The following is an 18,602-nucleotide window of genomic DNA, read 5'->3' as shown; positions in this document are numbered from 1 at the left end:
TGGGTGGGGCCCAATTATTGCATCATCAAGGACAGAGTGATATAAGTGGAGAAAATCTAATCTGTTCAACACTTTCCAGGTTACTGGGATGCCAGTTTCCCTTCTCCTCATTGTCCTTGTTTTGGTATCTAACTGGAAGGTAAGGATATAAAACCCTCCGTAGAAAGAGGGAGAGGAAAGGAAGGCAAGAAAAAGGGAGGGGAACGGAAGAAAAAGGAAAAAAGAAAAAGGGAAAGGAGAAGGAAAAGAAGAGAAGAAAGGGGAAGGGGAAGGAAAGGAAAAGTCAAGGACAAGTGGGAAGGACAGGGGAAGGAAAGGAAAAGGGAAAGGAGGAGGTGAGGCAGTGTGTACTAATGACAGGTTGTTGTTTGTCCTTCTTTCTGGAAGAGGACTGTCACATCAGGACAATATATAAAATGGAGGCAAGAAGAGGGATGATGGAGCAAGGAGCCCTGGGAGTATGGGTAGGAGTTTTGGTACTCCACCTTTGAACCCTCTAATTAGAGGAATTAAGAACATGGTGGTGACTTTTGATTTGATGGATTTATCCTAGGAGAGGATATGGCAGAGTTGACACATTAATTCATTGTTGGTGGAGCTGTGAGCTGATCCAACCATTCTGGAGAACAATTTGGTACTATGTTCAAAGGGCCACAGAAATGTGCATACCCTTTGACCCAGAAATATACCCACTAGGTCTCTATCCCAAAGAGATCTTCAAAATGGGGAAAGAAATAGTGTCTTTCCTTTTACATACCTCAGGACTTGAACTTGGCTAAGAGAGTGATAAAGATCTATACAGTAGGTGACAATAGAGGTGATCAATGTACAGTGGAGTAGAGTGTATAAAATATCAAATATTGTTTGGTATTCAAAGCCCTTTGCAGCCTGCCTTCCCAGTTTTCATGTTTTCCTATACTTTACTCCTCTCTTTTGAAGTAAAGAAAGGTCTCTGTTCATATTGTCAAAAAATCAATCTAGGAGGGGGAGTAGCCTCAGGGTTTCTGGCCAAAACAGATGCAGTTTTTTACATTCATTCTGAGTGGTCTTTTGGACCCAAGGGAGGACTTCGTGGGTGTAGGGCCCAATTCTTGCATCATCAAGGACAGAGTGATATAAGTATAGGAAATCTAATCTCTTAAACACTTTCGAGGTTGCTGGGATGCCAGCTTCCTTTCTCCTCATTGCACTTGTTTTGGTATCTTACTGGAAGATAAGGGTATAATACCCTGTATAGACAGAGGGAGAGGAAAGGAAGGCAAGAAAAAGGGAGGGGAAAGGAAGGAAAAGGAAAAAAGAAAATGAGAAAGGAGAAGGAAAGGAAGAGAAGAAAGGGGAAGGGGGAGGAAAGGAAAAGGCAAGGACAAATGGGAAGGAGAGGGGAAGGAAAGGAAAAGGGAAAGGAGGAGGTGGGGCAGTTTCTACTACTTACAGGTTGTTGTTTGTCCTTCTTTCTGGAGGAGGACTGCCACATCAGGACAATATACAAAATGGAGGCAAGAAGAGGGATGATGGAGCAAGGAGCCCTGGGAGTATGGGTAGGAGTTTTGGTGCTCCACCTTTGAACCCTCTAATTAGAGGAATTAGGAACAGGGTGGTGAGTTGTGATTTGAAGGACTTATCCTAGGAGATGATGTGGGACAGTGGAAACACTAATTCATTGTTGGTGGACCTGTGAGCTGATCCAACCACTCTGGAGAACAATTTGATATTGTGTTTAAAGGGCCATAAAATATGCATATCCTTTGTTTGACCCAGCAATACCCCTGCTGGGTCTGTATCCCAAAGAGATCTTAAAAAAGGGAAAAGGAATCTTTTACATCTTTTTACTATCTTTTACTCTCTTTTATATCTTTTACATAGCTCTGGAGAGGAGCTTGGGGTAACAGAGTGATAAAGACCTATACAAAAGGTTGCAGTAGGAGAAGTGATGAATGTACAGTGTAGTGGAGTGTATAACATACTGTTTGGTATTTAAAGATCTTTACAACCAGCCTTCCAAGTTTTCATGTCTTCTTACTTTGCTCCTCTCTTTTGAAGTAAAGAAAGGTCTCTTTATATATTGTCAGAAAAATCAATCTGGGAGGGGGAGGAACCTCAGGGTTTCTGGCCAAAACAGATGCAGTTTTTTACATTCATTTTGAGTGGTCTTTCCGACCCCAGGGAAGACTTTGTGGGTGTGGGGAACAATTCTTGCATCATCAAGGACAGAGTGATATAAGTGTAGAAAATCTAATCTGTTAAACACTTTCCAGGTTACTGGGATGCCAGCTTCCCTTCTCCTCATTGCCCTTGTTTTGGTATCTTACTGGAAGGTAAGGGTATAATACCCTCTGTAGAAAGAGGGAGAGGAAAGGAAGGCAAGAACAAGGGAGGGGAAGGGAAGGAAAAGGAAAAAAGAAAAAGAGAAAGGAGAAGGAATGGAAGAGAAGAAAGGGGAGGGGGAAGCAAAGGAAAAGGCAAGGAAAAATGGGAATGAGAAGGGAAGGAAAGGAAAAGGGAAAGGAGGAGGAGGGCAGTGTGTACTACTGACAGGTTGTTGTTTGTCCTTTTTTCTGGAAGAGGACTGTCATATCAGGACAATATATAAAATGGAGGCAAGAAGAGGGATGGTGAAGCAGGAGCCCTGGAAGTATGGGTAGGAGTTTTGGTGCTCCACCTTTGAACCCTCTAATTAGAGGAATTAGGAACATGGTGGTGAGTTTTGATTTGATGGATTTATCCTAGGAGAGGATATGGCAGAGTTGACACACTAATTAATTATTGGTGGAGCTGTGAGCTGATCCAACCATTCTGGAAAACAATTTGGTACTATGTTCAACGGGCCACAGAAAAGTTCATACCCTTTGACCCAGAAATATACCCACTAGGTCTCTATCCCAAAGAGATCTTCAAAATGGGGAAAGAAATAGTATCGTTCCTTTTACATACCTCAGGTCAGGAACTTGGCTAAGAGGGTGATAAAGATCTATACAATAGGTGACAATAGAAGTGATCAATGTACAGTGTAGTAGAGTCTATAAAATATCAAATATTGTTTGGTATTCAAAGCCCTTCAGAGCCTGCCTTCCTAGTTTTCATGTCTGCTTACAGTTTACTCCTGTGTTTTGAAGTAAAGATGTGTCTCTTTTTATACTGTCAAAAAAACAATCTAGGAGGGACAGAACTTCAGGGTTCTGGTCAAAACAAATGCCGTTTTTTGCATTCATTCCAAGTGGTCTTTTGAATCCAAGGGAGGACTTGGTGGAGGCTTGGGTGGGGCCCAATTGTTACATCATCAAGGATAGAGTGATATAAGTGGAGAAAATCTAATCTGTTCAACACTTTCCAGGTTACAGGGATACCAGCTTCCCTTCTCCTCATTGCCCTTGTTTTGGTATCTTACTGGAAGGTAAGGGTATAATACCCTGTATAGACAGAGGGAGAGGAAAGGAAGGCAAGAAAAAGGGAGGGGAAAGGAAAGAAAAGGAAAAAAGAAAAAGGGAAAGGAGAAGGAAAGGAGGAGAAGAAAGGGCAAGGGGAAGCAAAGGAAAAGGCAAGGATAAATGGGAAGAAGAGGGGAAGGAAAGGAAAAGGGAAAGGAGGAGGGGGGCAGTTTGTACTACTGAGAGGTTGTTGTTTGTCCTTCTTTCTGGAAGAGGACTGTCACATCAGGACAATATACAAAATGGAGGCCAGAAAGAGGGATGGTGGAGCAGGAGCCCTGGGAGTATGGGTAGGAGTTTTGGGACTTCACCTTTGAACCCTCTAATTAGAGGAATTAGGAACATGGGGGTGAGTTGTGATTTGATGGACTTATCCTAGGAGATGATGTGGGACAGTGGGCACACTAATTCATTGTTGGTGGAGCTGTGAGCTGATCCAAACATTCTGGGCAACAATTTGGTACTATGTTCAAAGGGCCACAAAATGTGCATACCGTTTGACCCAGAAATATACCCACTAGGTCTCTATCCCAAAGAGATCTTCAAAATGGGGAAAGAAATAGTATCTTTCCTTTAACATAGCTCAGGACAGGAACTTGGCTAAGAGGGTGATAAAGATCTATACAGTAGGTGACAATAGAGGTGATCAATGTACAGTGTAGTAGAATATATAAAATATCAAATATTGTTAGGTATTCAAAGCCCTTTGCAGCCTGCCTTCCCAGTTTTCATGTTTTCCTACGCTTTACTCCTCTCTTTTGAAGTAAAGAAAGGTCTCTTTTCATATTGTCAAAAAAATCAGTCTAGGAGGGGGAGGAACCTCAGGGTTTCTGGCCAAAACAGATGCATTTTTTCCATTCATTCTGAGTGGTATTTGGGACCCAAAGGAGGACTTTGTGGGTGTGGGGCCCAATTGTTGCATCATCAAGGACAGAGTGATATAAGTGGAGAAAATCTAATCTGTTAAACACTTTCCAGGTTACTGGGATGCCAGCTTCCCTTCTCCTCATTGCCCTTGTTTTGGTATCTTACTGGAAGGTAAGGGTATAATACCCTCTGTAGAAAGAGGGAGAGGAAAGGAAGGCAAGAAAAAGGGAGGGGGAAGGGAAGGAAAAGGAAAAAAGAAAAAGAGAAAGGAGAAGGAATGGAAGAGAAGAAAGGGGAAGGGGAAGGAAAGGAAAAGGCATGGAAAAATGGGAAGGAGAGGGAAAGGAAAAGGGAAAGGAGGAGGTGGGGCAGTTTGTACTAATGGCAGGTTGTTGCTTGTCCTTTTTTCTGGAAGAGGACAGTCACATCAGGACAATATATAAAATGGAGGCCAGAAAGAGGGATGATGAAGCAAGGAGCCCTGGGAGTATGGGTAGGAGTTTTGGTACTCCACCTTTGAATCCTCTAATTAGAGGAATTAGGAACATGGGGGTGAGGTTTGATTTGATGGATTTATCCCAGGAGAGGATATGGCAGAGCTGACACACTAATTCATTGTTGGTGGAGCTGTGAGCTGATCCAACCATTCTGGAGAACAATTTGGTACTATGTTCAAAGGGCCACAGAAAAGTGCATACCCTTTGACCCAGAAATATACCCACTAGGTCTCTATCCCAAAGAGATCTTCAAAATGGGGACAGAAAAAGTATCTTTCCTTTTACTTACCTCAGGTCAGTAATTTGGCCAAGAGGGTGATAAAGATCTATACAGTAGGTGACAATAGAGGTGATCAATGTACAGTGTAGTAGAGTCTATAAAATATCAAATATTGTTTGGTATTCAAAGCCCTTCAGAGCCTGCCTTCCTAGTTTTCATGTCTGCTTACACTTTACTTCTCTGTTTTGAAGTAAAGAAAGGTCTCTTTTTATACTGTCAAAAAAACAATCTAGGAGGGACAGAACTTCAGGGTTTCTGGTCAAAACACATGCCGTTTTTTACATTCATTCCAAGTGGTCTTTTGAATCCAAGGGAGGACTTGGTGGAGGCTTGGGTGGAGCCCAATTGTTACATCATCAAGGATAGAGTGATATAAGTGTAGAAAATCTAATCTGTTCAACACTTTCCAGGTTACTGGGATACCAGCTTCCCTTCTCCTCATTGCCCTTGTTTTGGTATCTTACTGGAAGGTAAGGGTATAATACCCGGTACAGACAGAGGGAGAGGAAAGGAAGGCAAGAAAAAGGGAGGGGAAAGGAAAGAAAAGGAAAAAAGAAAAAGGGAAAGGAGAAGGAAAGGAGGAGAAGAAAGGGCAAGGGGAAGCAAAGGAAAAGGCAAGGATAAATGGGAAGAAGAGGGGAAGGAAAGGAAAAGGGAAAGGAGGAGGGGGGCAGTTTGTACTACTGAGAGGTTGTTGTTTGTCCTTCTTTCTGGAAGAGGACTGTCACATCAGGACAATATACAAAATGGAGGCCAGAAAGAGGGATGGTGGAGCAGGAGCCCTGGGAGTATGGGTAGGAGTTTTGGTGCTCCACCTTTGAACCCTCTAATTAGAGGAATTAGGAACATGATGGTGAGTTGTGATTTGATGGACTTATGCTAGGAGATGATATTGGACAGTGGGCACACTAATTCATTGTTGGTGGAGCTGTGAGCTAATCCAACCATTCTGGGGAACAATTTGGTACTATGTTCAAAGGGCCACAGAAACGTGCATACCGTTTGACCCAGAAATATACCCACTAGGTCTCTATCCCAAAGAGATCTTCAAAATGGGGAAAGAAATAGTATCTTTCCTTTTACATACCTCAGGACAAGAACTTGGCTAAGAGGGTCATAAAGATCTATACAGTAGGTGACAATAGAAGTGATCAATGTACAGTGTAGTAGAGTCTATAAAATATCAAATATTGTTTGGTATTCAAAGCCCTTCAGAGCCTGCCTTCCTAGTTTTCATGTCTGCTTACACTTTATTCCTCTGTTTTGAAGTAAAGAAAGGTCTCTTTTTATACTGTCAAAAAAACAGTCTAGGAGGGACAGAACTTCAGGGTTTCTGGTCAAAACAAATGCCGTTTTTTGCATTCATTCCAAGTGGTCTTTTGAATCCAAGGGAGGACTTGGTGGAGGCTTGGGTGGGGCCCAATTGTTACATCATCAAGGATAGAGTGATATAAGTGGAGAAAATCTAATCTGTTCAACACTTTCCAGGTTACTGGGATACCAGCTTCCCTTCTCCTCATTGCCCTTTTTTTGGTATCTTACTGGAAGGTAAGGGTATAATACCCTGTATAGACATAGGGAGAGGAAAGGAAGGCAAGAAAAAGGGAGGGGAAGGGAAAGAAAAGGAAAAAAAGAAAAAGGGAAAGGAGAAGGAAAGGAGGAGAAGAAAGGGCAAGGGGAAGCAAAGGAAAAGGCAAGGATAAATGGGAAGAAGAGGGGAAGGAAAGGAAAAGGGAAAGGAGGAGGGGGGCAGTTTGTACTACTGAGAGGTTGTTGTTTGTCCTTCTTTCTGGAAGAGGACTGTCACATCAGGACAATATACAAAATGGAGGCCAGAAAGAGGGATGGTGGAGCAGGAGCCCTGGGAGTATGGGTAGGAGTTTTGGTACTTCACCTTTGAACCCTCTAATTAGAGGAATTAGGAACATGGGGGTGAGTTGTGATTTGATGAACTTATCCTAGGAGATGATGTGGGACAGTGGGCACACTAATTCATTGTTGGTGGAGCTGTGAGCTGATCCAACCATTCTGGAGAACAGTTTAGGACTATGTTCAAAGGGCCTCAAAAATGTGCATACCCTTTGATCCAGCAGTATACCTTACTGGGTCTCTATTCCAAAGAGATCTGAAAAATGGGGAAAGAAATAGTATCTTTCCTTTTGTGTAGCTCAGGACAGGAATTTCGGCTAACAGGGTGATAAAAATCCAAACAGTAGGTCATAATAGAAGTGATCAATGTCAAGTGTGGTAGAGTGTATAAAATATCAAATACTGTTTGGTATTCAAAGCCCTTCACACCCTGCCTTCCTAGTGTTCATGTCTTCTTACACTTTACCCCTCTATTCTGAAGTAAAGAAAGGTCTCTTGTTATATTGTCAAAAAATCAAATAGGAGGGGGCGGAACCTCAGGGTTTCTAGCCAAAACAGAGAGTTGTTTTTTTTAACATTCATTCTGAGTGGTCCTCTGGACAAAAGTGAGGACTAGCTGGGGGTGGGGGCTTGGGTGGGGCTCAGTGTTACATCATCAACAATGAAATGTTGTGAGTGTAAAAAATCTAATCTGTTAAACACTTCCAGGTTTCTGTGATACCAGCTTCCTTTCTTTTGTTCTGAGTATCTTACTGCAAGGTAACGGTATAATACCCTCTAAGGACAGAGGGAGAGGAAAGGAAGGGAAGAAGAAGGAAGGGAGGGGAAGGCAAGGAAAGCAAAGAACAAAGAACAAACAGAAAAGAGACAGAAATGAGGATGAAAGGATGGAGGAGAGAAAAAAAGGAAAGGGAAAGGAAAAGAAAAGAATAAAGGGGAAAGGGAAAGGAAAAGGAAAAAAGGAAAGAGAAAGGAGAATAAAATTTTTTTTCTGTTTCTCTAATTTGTTTTTTAAAATCCCTTTTTAACTCTTCTAAGAGTTCTTTTTGGACCTAAGACCAAATTACATTCTTCTTTGAGTTTTACAAGGAGTCATTTTTACACTATTGTCTTCCTCCTAGTTTGTGCTTTGATCTTCCCTGTCACTGTAGTAACTTTCTATACTTAAGTCCTTTTCTGTTTTGCTTCTTTTTTTTTTTTTTTTGGTGCCTTGCTGCTTTTATGTGAAATTTGAGCTCTGTTCCTGCACAGGTGAACTTTCCATTAACTGAAAAGCATATTTTTTAGAAGAAACACCAACCGAATAGTTTCTTCATCCTGATTATATTTGTGTGATGCTGACATCAAAGGAGGAGAGGTTGTTTGAGGGTAGAACTGTAACTAGAAAACTTCAAAATATAATTTTTACCATTCTCTATTTCCCTCTTATAGTAGTTCCTAAGGAAGTATATTTAAGAATTCAGGTTAAAACATACAAAAGCCCTTTATAATTTTGTGTAGTATTAGTGGAGGATTTGAAAAATGTTATAGCTTGTGATATAAATGAGAAATAAGGAAGAAAATTTCCTCTCCAAATGTACTTTGTTGATTGGTCATTATAATAATGTTTAGATTCTGTTTTATAGTGTATTTCAAGTCAATACTGAAATGAGATTGCTAGAAGTTTGCAGGAGTGCAGATTTTTAAATACTGTATTAGAGTATTTATATGTGCAGGTTTGCTTTACCAAAAGAACTATTTCTCTAACATTTTGCTTTTGGTAAATATATTGTTTTAAAAATTCTTAATGTCTTTGGGAACGGTAGCACTTTGGTTTGATATAATGTAAGCTTCTTGAGAACATGGTTTGTTTTATTCCATTTTAAATTTTGTACATTTCCACAATGTCTACCATAGAGTAGTAACTTAGAAGTGCTTTTTTCGTTTGATTTCAGCTTACTATAATTTGCAGTGTGTTCCCTTTATATGAGTATGTATTAACCATATTCCTTTTTTTTCTACAGGTGACCCCCATTGAGCAGAGTGTTACAGTTGATCATCCACATCTGTGTGGAAATAGATCCACTCCCCTCCCTAGAGATTATCTCGAAATTAACAAAGTCTTACTCTCCATGGCGCACCTAGAAGTGTTACTCAGTTTTACCAATCTCAGCAGTGGTTTCTCGGAACAGTTCTCTGCGCAGGAAGAGTCAGTAAAGGTAATTGTCAACGTTATATTTGAAGAGGAGCAGTCAAATGACATTTTGAGATAGCAATTTGTTTAAAGTAAACCATGTATTTTTTGACCTGCAGCCAAGTGAAATGGCACCCAAAATTGGTGATATAACAATCCTGTCTCTTTCCTATCTCTTCTGGGTAAATATAATTAGGCTTCTTAAAGTTTTGTAGGTAATATTGATTATGTACAAAAACTTTGCAAAGCTTTGCAAAGTTAGGGACATGTTATGAAACTGTTAAACAGTGTTTCAAGGTGTGTTGTGCGGCAGTCTCAAAAGAATTCACAGACTCAGACAATCTCCAACCCATGCCAAAGCATTTATTAAGGATTATACTCTCAACAAGTAGACTAGGCTCCTTAGAGGGACCAGCAGCTTCGCAAAGCAAGACAGGGCTTTTTATAGAGCAAAAGATGCAATTGTCATTACAGAATATATGAATATTAAAATATTGAATGAGGTTATTGATATGGACAGGGTTCCTAGCCTTGGTGGAACTAGTCATGCGGTTACCCAGAATATATACAGAAAAGGACACTGGATGGTATTAATGGATAATATTGATATTATAACAAGCCTCTCTACATTGTAAGTTCATCTAAGAACAGCTCTTTGCCATTCCTGCGCAGCCCTCCACTGCTCAGCACCTTCTTGGTGGTGCTTTCTTAATGACTGACTATTGGGATCCTGTCTGAGACTAGATGGATGTGTTAAGTGGCTGAGGTAATGGACACACTTGCTGTGCTAGTGAGAGAATTAAGCACATGGGGAAGCTGGGAGATTGGGGGTGGGTACAGTGGCTACATTCCATCATTCTCTCCTCAAAGAGCTGGATCCCAAATTCATTTGGGAAAAGGGATGAAAGTCTCAGTTTTCTGTAGCTTCTTCTGGATGCAAAGAGGAATAGAAGCTGTCCCTGCCTCAAAGCTCTCCCAGAGCTCTCCCAGAACCGAGCATAGGCCACATTTTGGGGATCATGGGTGGGTATGGGCTGGAATCTACTGTTCACCTAAGTGTAGGTGAGCAATGGCCTGTTGTCTGGAAAACACAAATCTGGCTCTTCAGTATGTAGGGCCCAATTATAAGGAGAAACCAAGATCCCCATTAGAATCATTTGCATTTGATATACAGGATTATCTGATTTTATTAGTTTCTCAAAAATGTGCACTTTGATTCCAGTTTTCTTTAAGAGGATCGGATGCTACTGATTATCCAACCCTTTACATGAAAATGCAAGTTACAACACTTGCAGGTAGAAGCTTTCCACCCCTGAGTTAAGGAATTGTAGAAATGGATATGCTTCAGGTGCAGGGGCGGGAGCGCGGTGTTTGCGTTCTTCGTGATTCCTGCTCGTTTGAGGTGAAGACACTTAAGGGAGGCCTAGCCAGGTTGTGACTTGCCTGGGTCTACCACAAAACAGCCTCCATTGTCTCCCAAGAAAATGCCAGAGGAGTGTTTTGGGACCTAAACCCAGAGCATAGGATTTTGAGTGATAGTCATTTATTGTGGAGTAAGACGAAAGGAAATGACTGTTACAAAACAGAAAATGAGCAAGAACAAAGAAGATGCTCCCCATGAGTTGGAAAGCCAATTCATATTACGTCTGCCTCCAGATTATGCTTCCACTGTGAGAAGGGCAATACAGTCTGGAAGTGTCAACCTGAAAGATAAATTGACCATTGAACTACATGCAGATGGACATCATGGAATTGTCCATGTGGACGATGCCCCATTAGCTGCTAAGGTAGTTGACCTGCCCTGCATTACTGAATCCTTGAAAACTATAGATAAAAAAACCTTTTATAAGACAGCAGATATCTGCCAGATGCTTGTGTGCAGTGTGGATGGGGATCTTTACCCGCCTCCAGAAGAACCAGTTGCCACCACTGATCCAAAAGCAAGCAAGAAAAAAGATAAGGACCGGGAGAGGAAATTCATCTGGAACCATGGTATCACTCTGCCTCTGAAGAATGTCAGAAAGAGGAGGTTCCGTAAGACAGCCAAAAAGAAGTACATTGAATCACCAGATGTGGAAAAAGAAGTAAAGAGGCTTCTCAGTACAGATGCAGAAGCTGTCAGTACCCGATGGGAGGTGATTGCAGAAGATGAAACAAAGGAAGTGGACAACCCAGTTTCCCTAGCAGGCCTAGAAATTTCATCTCCAGGAATGAGTCATAAGCAGGGCCATGGCTCCTCAGAACATGATGAGCTTCGGGAGATATTTAATGATATTAGCAGCAGTAGTGAAGAGGAAGATGAAAGAGATCCTCATGATGATGAAGATATAAGCATCATTGACACTGAGGAAGACCTAGAGAGGCAACTACAAGACAAGCTTGATGAATCTGATGAACAGCGCCAAGAAAATGAGGAAACAAATCAGATGGTCCTGGGAATTCAGAAGCAGACTGATATGATGAAAGGTAAACTCCAAGAAACTCAAGGAAGAGCAAAAAGACAGGAAGATCTTATCATCAAAGTAGAAAATCTGGCACTCAAGACCCATCTACAGGCTGTGCTGGTTGAGCTCAAACAGCAGGAAGAAAGAGAGAAACAACAGCTCAGTTCCTTGCAGGAACAGCTAGAATCACTCCTGGAGAAATAAGAGGTCCCTGCCTGCAAATTCACTGTTGTCCTCACATTGGTAAATGGCTCACATTCCATCCTTTGGGTTGAGGACAATATACATTGTTAATGTGGAAATTTGACTATTTTCATTTCACCGTTTTTCTGTTTCCTATTTTGACTTCATCCCATTTCTCTCTCTGTAACACTGTTTATTTTGCTAGAAACTTACACACTAATAAGTAGAAGGCGATAGGTGAGAGAAGACTGGTTGTAGAAGAGTTTTGGGATTAATAGACCAAATAGTTCATCCTCTAATTCCCACATTTATTTCAAGGTTTTCCTTCTCAAAATCAGAACTTAACTGTTACTTTGTGGTAAGAACCAATTCAACTATAAAAAGATTAGAGGACAGATGCTGTAAAGCTTGTTTTGTGTACATTTTAGTTTCTCAACTGTTCTAAATCTCTTATGTAGAGGAGCATGTTATATAGTGGTAGATAACTGTCACAGCAAATACAAGTGACAGACATTCGTGTCTGTAACAAAAGTTGTTTCCTACCAAGCATATGTCTCCATTTTTTTTTTTTACTTCATTAATGTTGATATTCAGTGGATTAATGAACAGTTATTTCTGTGATATGTTGTAGAATCTTATAAGATATAAGAAAGTGATAGACCATGTTTGGCAACTTTTAAGGCTGTATTTTGCATCTACCCTTCACAGCTGATAAAGATGGTATTCTGTTTTCTAGTGTTACATGTTACATTTTTGTTTAACTCTGACTCACCTTGGACTTACTATAAGAGTTCCAAGTTAATTCTTCATGCTGTGAAGTTTTTCCAACTACATTAAAGAGTGATTTGACTCCCTAAAAAAAAAAAAGAAAAGAAAAGAAATGAATATACTCATAAGAGGCTAACTTTTACTTCAGTTATAATTAAAAAAAAAAAACTTTGGAGGATTACAAAATAGTACATATCAGTAACTTTTTCATAAGGAAACATGTTCATCATAAAGTTGAGTTTTCCATTAATGTAAAACAAAATATTGCAAAATATTCCATAGGTTACCTCACTTTAAGAAAATGGGTGACACTGAAATTCTCTTTTCCAAACCAAACTAAAGATGTTTCTGATTTAGTTTTAGTAATTAATAGAATGACAGCTAGGTTCCTCAATCAACTGGACCAGTACCCAGTTATTCTCACATCATTTTGAAACATTTTACAACCTTATGTTGTCTTTGAACTGTACTGAAATCTCATTCCTGAAACAGAAACAAAAGAGGTTCCTGACTTTAAGCTCACAATTCTTGCTTAGGCCACGGAATGACTGTAAATTTAGATCAAAATAGCAAGATCTCACATACTTACATTTGCTCATATACTTTACTGACTACTCGCTTAGTTTATAGAAATTTGCTATAAAAGGAAGAAGTAGGGACCTGATCATAGCACATATCACAAGATAAAATATCCTTAGCTCTGTTTGACTTTTGGTAGGAGTCACAGTTTATCAACCGTGCAGTAACAATTCCACTGTATAGCCAGACTCGGAAATCATCACGTTGGGAAACATTCCTTTTCAAAGGAACACAGTGGGGAAACTGAGCCAGGAGGATCCCAGGCTAGGCTGTGCCAAGGTTGTCCCAGAAGCAAACCTCCCCCTGTTGTCGTTTGCAGTTGAGTATATCACATCGCCTCTGAGTAGCCTGTGGCATTTTTCTCAGATGGTGGAGTACTGATTTAATGCATACAACTATACCTAAATTCAAACTAAAAAAAAAAAAAAAATCAGTTATAGGCCCAAGAGCTTTTATCTTAAATGGCAAGTTTCATCAAACTCAGCTTAGGGCTAGATGGAATTATTTTTACTCTTAATGGAGCAATAAAAATGTTACCATAACTTTCATGCATAAGAAGTTTCCCTGAACATCTTTCACCTGTTTTTCTTTCCTTCTTGAATTTACATTTATCCTGGTGTAAAGACCAATCATTAGAAATCATTTCTATATAATAGTATACATGCATGTAATATACAGATAAATATATTTGTATGTAATACATAAATTTGCACATTCTCAGCAAGCCAAGCTCATTGTTTAGGAACTCTGTAACCCAAACAAGCTCTTTTCCTGGGCTGATGAACTTGTCCACACAGGAAAATTTACAGAATAAGAGGAATTGACAAGAACCACAGAGAAGGGTCTGCCTGTTCACCCTATGGTAATTCTTCCTCTAGACTGAGGAAAATCCAATACTTTCTGGAACTAATACAATAGTTTACCAATTTGAAACAATATTATGTATTTGAAACTTGAAACAAACCCATTACTGATTAGGTGACTTCAGGCTTACTGAATACAATTCCAAAATACCTAACACGGAAAATTGGGCATCTCATCACCATTGGCATTGTATAGCGGTGCCATCCAATGAAGAAGCTCATAATCCTAGTTAGTACTTATAGTGTCTCCCTCTCCCACGCATTGTGTTACCTTCTTTACACTCATGTGAATTGTTTTCATGTCCTGTAAGCCAAATTTGTTCCAACTTTGCAGGATACTTGCCTAGTGGGGAGTCCTATGGGTTTGGGTTGGGTAGGGGGAAGGCACTGAATGCAAAGAAATCCTTTTTGTAGCCACCATTCACTTGATCATGTGGTGTCGCTCAGAGAGGGATAAAAGCCAGCTCAGAGCTGACTGTAAAGTTCCTCAAAGAGCTTCCTGTCTCTACAGGGAAATTGCCCATGGACACTGGGGCCCCAAGTGTCTTGTCAAGACTTCCTAGGTATTTGAGGGACCCCAGCCAAGAGAGAGGAAAGGAAAAGACTTACCTTTGATTGAAAAGTATCAGAATCAGACTCTCCTCTCCATGCTGGGTGTCAAAAACATTGTGGTGTTACAAGGCATGTTGTAAGTTTGTTTTGAAAGACTTCACAGACTCAGACCATCTCCAGCCCAAGCAAAGGCTTATTGAGGATTATGCTCTCAACAAACAGGCTAGGCTCCATAGAGGAACCAGCAGGTTAACAAAGCAAGATAGAGATTTTTATGGAGCAAAAGGTGCAACTCATCTTTACAGAATATACGAAGAGTAAATTATCAGAGGGCTGAATTGATATCGGTAGGGTTCCTAGCCTTGGTGGAAATATGTTTATCCAGAATGCATACAGAAAAGGGGTAAAGGGGATATTAATGTACGCTAATGATATTATAATAACCCTCTCTACATCCTAAGTTCACCTGAGGCCAGTTCTTTGCTGTTACTGTGCATGTATCCACTTAGGTTATGATTTAGTGGTAAAAGATTCTGCTCAGCATCTTCTTGGTGCTACTTTCTTGAAGGCTGCCTATTGTGGTCCTATTTAATATTAGGTGGATGTGCTATGTAGTTGAGGTAAGGGACACACCTGCTGTTCTAGTGAGGTAGTGAGGCATATGAAGAAGTTGGGATATTGATGCTGGGAGCAGAGGCTAGAGTCCATCAAAACTATTTCTCTGATAAATGCATTTAGGACACCTTAAGATCTGTAAAACATTTTACATGTATCATCTAATTGGGTCACTGCAATAGCATTGTGAGGTATCCTATCCCCATTTTATAGTTGAGGAAACGGAAGCTATGAGAGATGAAGGTCAGATAGCTACTCTGGAGTATTCAGAGCTATAATGACAGCAAGGTATTTATTTATTAAACACTTGTTATGTATTGGGCACTGCATTAAGGGCTGGGGAGACATAAAAATAAATGGGGCAGTTCATGCCCTCAAGCAGCTTAAAGAATAATTAATAAGAGAAGACAATATAGAAAGGGTAAGAGAAAAAATTATATGTATGTTGGGTGAGGGACATGTCTCGAAACTGAGATGTCTTCAAAATGGTATGGCGTCCTTGCACTGGGGAGATTCAAGCCAAACCTTTGCCCATCAGAGCTGGCTTTTCAGGGGATGTAATCCAAGTTTCTTTTGGAGGGATTACCGATAATAGTGGTCATAGTACAAACTGCATGGTGAAGAAATAACTGGGGAATGTATTTATGATAAAAGTAGAAACTAGAGTGAAACGTATTAGATTTTATACCGTTAGCATTCAGTAGCACATCATATGGAGAACTGTAATTTCAAAGCAAGATCATCACAGGGTGTTTTAGTCATGGAGTTACAGGCTTGGAAGGAAACTTGAGAGTGTATTTAACTAGGCAGAGGCAGAGCCACATCTGGAATCCATGCCTCCCATTTTCCAATCTAGTCTTTCCTGAAATGTGGCATACTAGAGATGATTACATTACTATTTACACCAATTATAAGTCTTCTTTCTATTACAAAAATTCCTTAATCTAATTTTCTAAATTCATTGTATTAAGTTGCTGAGTAGAGATTGCATATATGAACCATGCCACTGATGAAGCAAGATAGCATATTAACTTTTGCCTCAGTCAATTTTATATGTGTGTACATATAGCATATATCTAGCGTATATGAACATATATCTTAATTCCTTTGATTATTTCCCAAGAATTGACCATTTACTCTATTTCCTTTCCTTGTGATTTTGTTATGTTTTTTATTTTATTCAGTTTTAAATTGGTATGTGCTACGCTTCTCTCCTACTCCCATGAATGGTAATGTCATCTATGCTTTAAAGACCAACATTGATGATTTCATATGGCTGAATATATAAAAGCATAATTCTATATGCTGAGTAACTCATTTGGTTCCTTCCTCATGCCCCCCTCCCCCTTTTTGTCCATTCTTTTTATGCTTTGTATGTATTATGACCTTCTTTCAGAATGACTTTCAATGGGGGCCCTAAGGTTAATGACCACAGCTGCTCCTATTTCTTTTAGTATCTGTACTATTTTTATGGGAGTGGGAGGAGGGAAGGGAAGAATTATGACTTTATAACTCTGAGTGAGGAAACTGACTCCACAGTGCAAATTAATACCAGCCTTGTAACTTAAAGTTTAATAAGTCTCCATGATAAAAAGTCTATATGATGTCTACGTGTAAAGGGAGAGCTATTGTAATATTCTATAATAGCCAGCGCTGCTACCGTACTTTCAAACCTGCTGTGCACTTTATGCACAGCATTTTGATATTCCAGCAGTCCTGTGAAGTAGCTACTGCAGCTATGATTCCAGTCTCATCGTTGAGGAGACTGAGGTTTGAGAGGTGAAATGACTCGCCCAAGGACATACAGCTAACATAATCATTGTTAGAGGTAGTATCCAAACCCAAGTCTCTATTGACATTTTTTTTTTTATAGCAAATCAATTCTCTCCTGGACAAAGTCGAGGAGCAGATTACAGCTCTTCGTAGGAAGGAGCCCAGAATTATACTGGATGTTTCCCATCTAGGAGCCATTCTGATTGAGAAAAGACTGAACCACTTGAATGAAAAGTGGAACAGTCTGAAAACAACCTACTATGATCATAAAAGGTAAGTCTGTTTTAGCTTATATTTACTATTAAGGATTTTAAAAAAAAAATATGAGGCTCAGCAGTCTTGAAAAGGAGTAAAAACACATACCCCCTCCCACATTAGTCAAATGATTAAATTTCTTGCCTTATTCCTAAATCTGCCTTATAGAAAATCTGAGTATCTACAACTGCTATTATCATTGTGTTTGTGTATGTATTCAATTTTTATGACCAATAGTTTTGGAAAGATCATCATAAAACCAATATAGTAACAAATTAAGGATAATACAAATTAATATTTCATATCAAATTAATGGATGAGTGATAGTTTTTTCTAAATTTTATTTTCTAAGTTTTAAAAATTTCTGTGTATGTTTTTGAAGGAAATGGGATTGACTGTGTAAGAAACTCCTTTGTATGGAGATTCTCTGTTCCAGTAGAGTTTTGCATCTGTTTTATAATTTATAATCTTAGAGAAGTTTCTGGGGTACTATCAGTTGAAGTGACTTTTCTGTGGATACATTGCTGATACGTAGGAGAGAATCTTGGACCTGGGTCTTTCTGACTTTAAATTCATCTATATCCACTATACTATGGCTGCCTATCATTGATGTCTGTATTACAGCTTGGTGCTCATCACATTTCATAGTAACTTCATAGTAATAATATGCCTAGAGGTTTTTATAGATGGTACTGTGGATAGCATGGTGGACCTTGAGTCAGGAAGACCTGAGTTCAAATCTACTCTCAAACATTTGGTAGGTATGTAATGCTAGGCAAGTCTCTTAACCTTTGTCTACCTCAGTTTCTTCACTTGTAAAGTGAGGATAATAATGGTCTCAACCTTCTAGGCTTGTTGTGGAGATACATTACTATTGGTAAGTCATTTTGCAAACCTTGAAGAGCTATGTGAATATTAGATGTTACACACACACACACACACACACACACACACACACACCCTATCTGTGAATGGAGTAAAAATGTAAAAAAATCACAGCCTAACGCTATATTTCTTAATGTGTTTTTTTTAATCTGATCTTTGGCCCCCCCCCAAAAAAAGGATGACATACCATGAACAGCAAACTTCTTTTGTAATTGGAAAACTTTTTTGAAGCCAATGCTTTTAACTTTCTCTGTACCAAACTGAAGCTGGTGTTAAAGATAGCTGCTTTGATTTTTCTTTACTATCACATATTCTAATGGGAATGATTACATTGTGAGAGAGTACAGTGATGTGTAGCAGATGGCAGGAAAAGGAAAGCAAGAGGCAAAATAATTTATATGTCAAACAATTTCAGATACTTGCTAATCAACACATGACAGGAGAAAGAAATACAACTTTGGAAACAACACTTCTATACATAAGACATCATGAGATTACAAAAGTCTTTTTTTCTGAATAATAATTAGTTTTTTGTCAGTCATTCATTTAAGCATTTTTAATGTGCTTACTGTGT

The 18,602-nt window shown here is 39.5% G+C and overlaps 2 protein-coding genes across 2 annotated transcripts in view; both read left to right on the top strand.

The window, feature by feature from the left end:
- Positions 1-3: 3 nt before the first annotated feature.
- LOC140526967 (utrophin-like) overlaps positions 4-18,602 on the top strand; it is a 77,252-nt gene continuing 58,653 nt past the window's right edge. Inside the window, exons 1-3 of the mRNA XM_072643581.1 lie at positions 4-139; positions 8,942-9,136; positions 16,989-17,161. Coding sequence (XP_072499682.1) covers positions 89-139; positions 8,942-9,136; positions 16,989-17,161 — 419 coding nt within the window. The 5' untranslated portion in view covers positions 4-88. The remainder of the gene's footprint in view (positions 140-8,941; positions 9,137-16,988; positions 17,162-18,602) is intronic.
- LOC140526969 (transcription initiation factor TFIID subunit 7-like) lies at positions 9,874-12,469 on the top strand. The gene has a single exon (XM_072643585.1). The coding sequence runs from the start codon at positions 10,680-10,682 to the stop codon at positions 11,757-11,759; it is 1,080 nt and encodes a 359-aa protein (XP_072499686.1). The 5' UTR covers positions 9,874-10,679; the 3' UTR covers positions 11,760-12,469.

The sequence above is a fragment of the Notamacropus eugenii genome, chromosome 2, assembly GCF_028372415.1.
Source record: "Notamacropus eugenii isolate mMacEug1 chromosome 2, mMacEug1.pri_v2, whole genome shotgun sequence".
Taxonomy (NCBI): Eukaryota; Metazoa; Chordata; class Mammalia; order Diprotodontia; family Macropodidae; genus Notamacropus; species Notamacropus eugenii.
The sequence above is the reverse complement of the archived record's forward strand: the minus strand, read 5'-3'. Positions and strand labels throughout refer to the sequence as shown.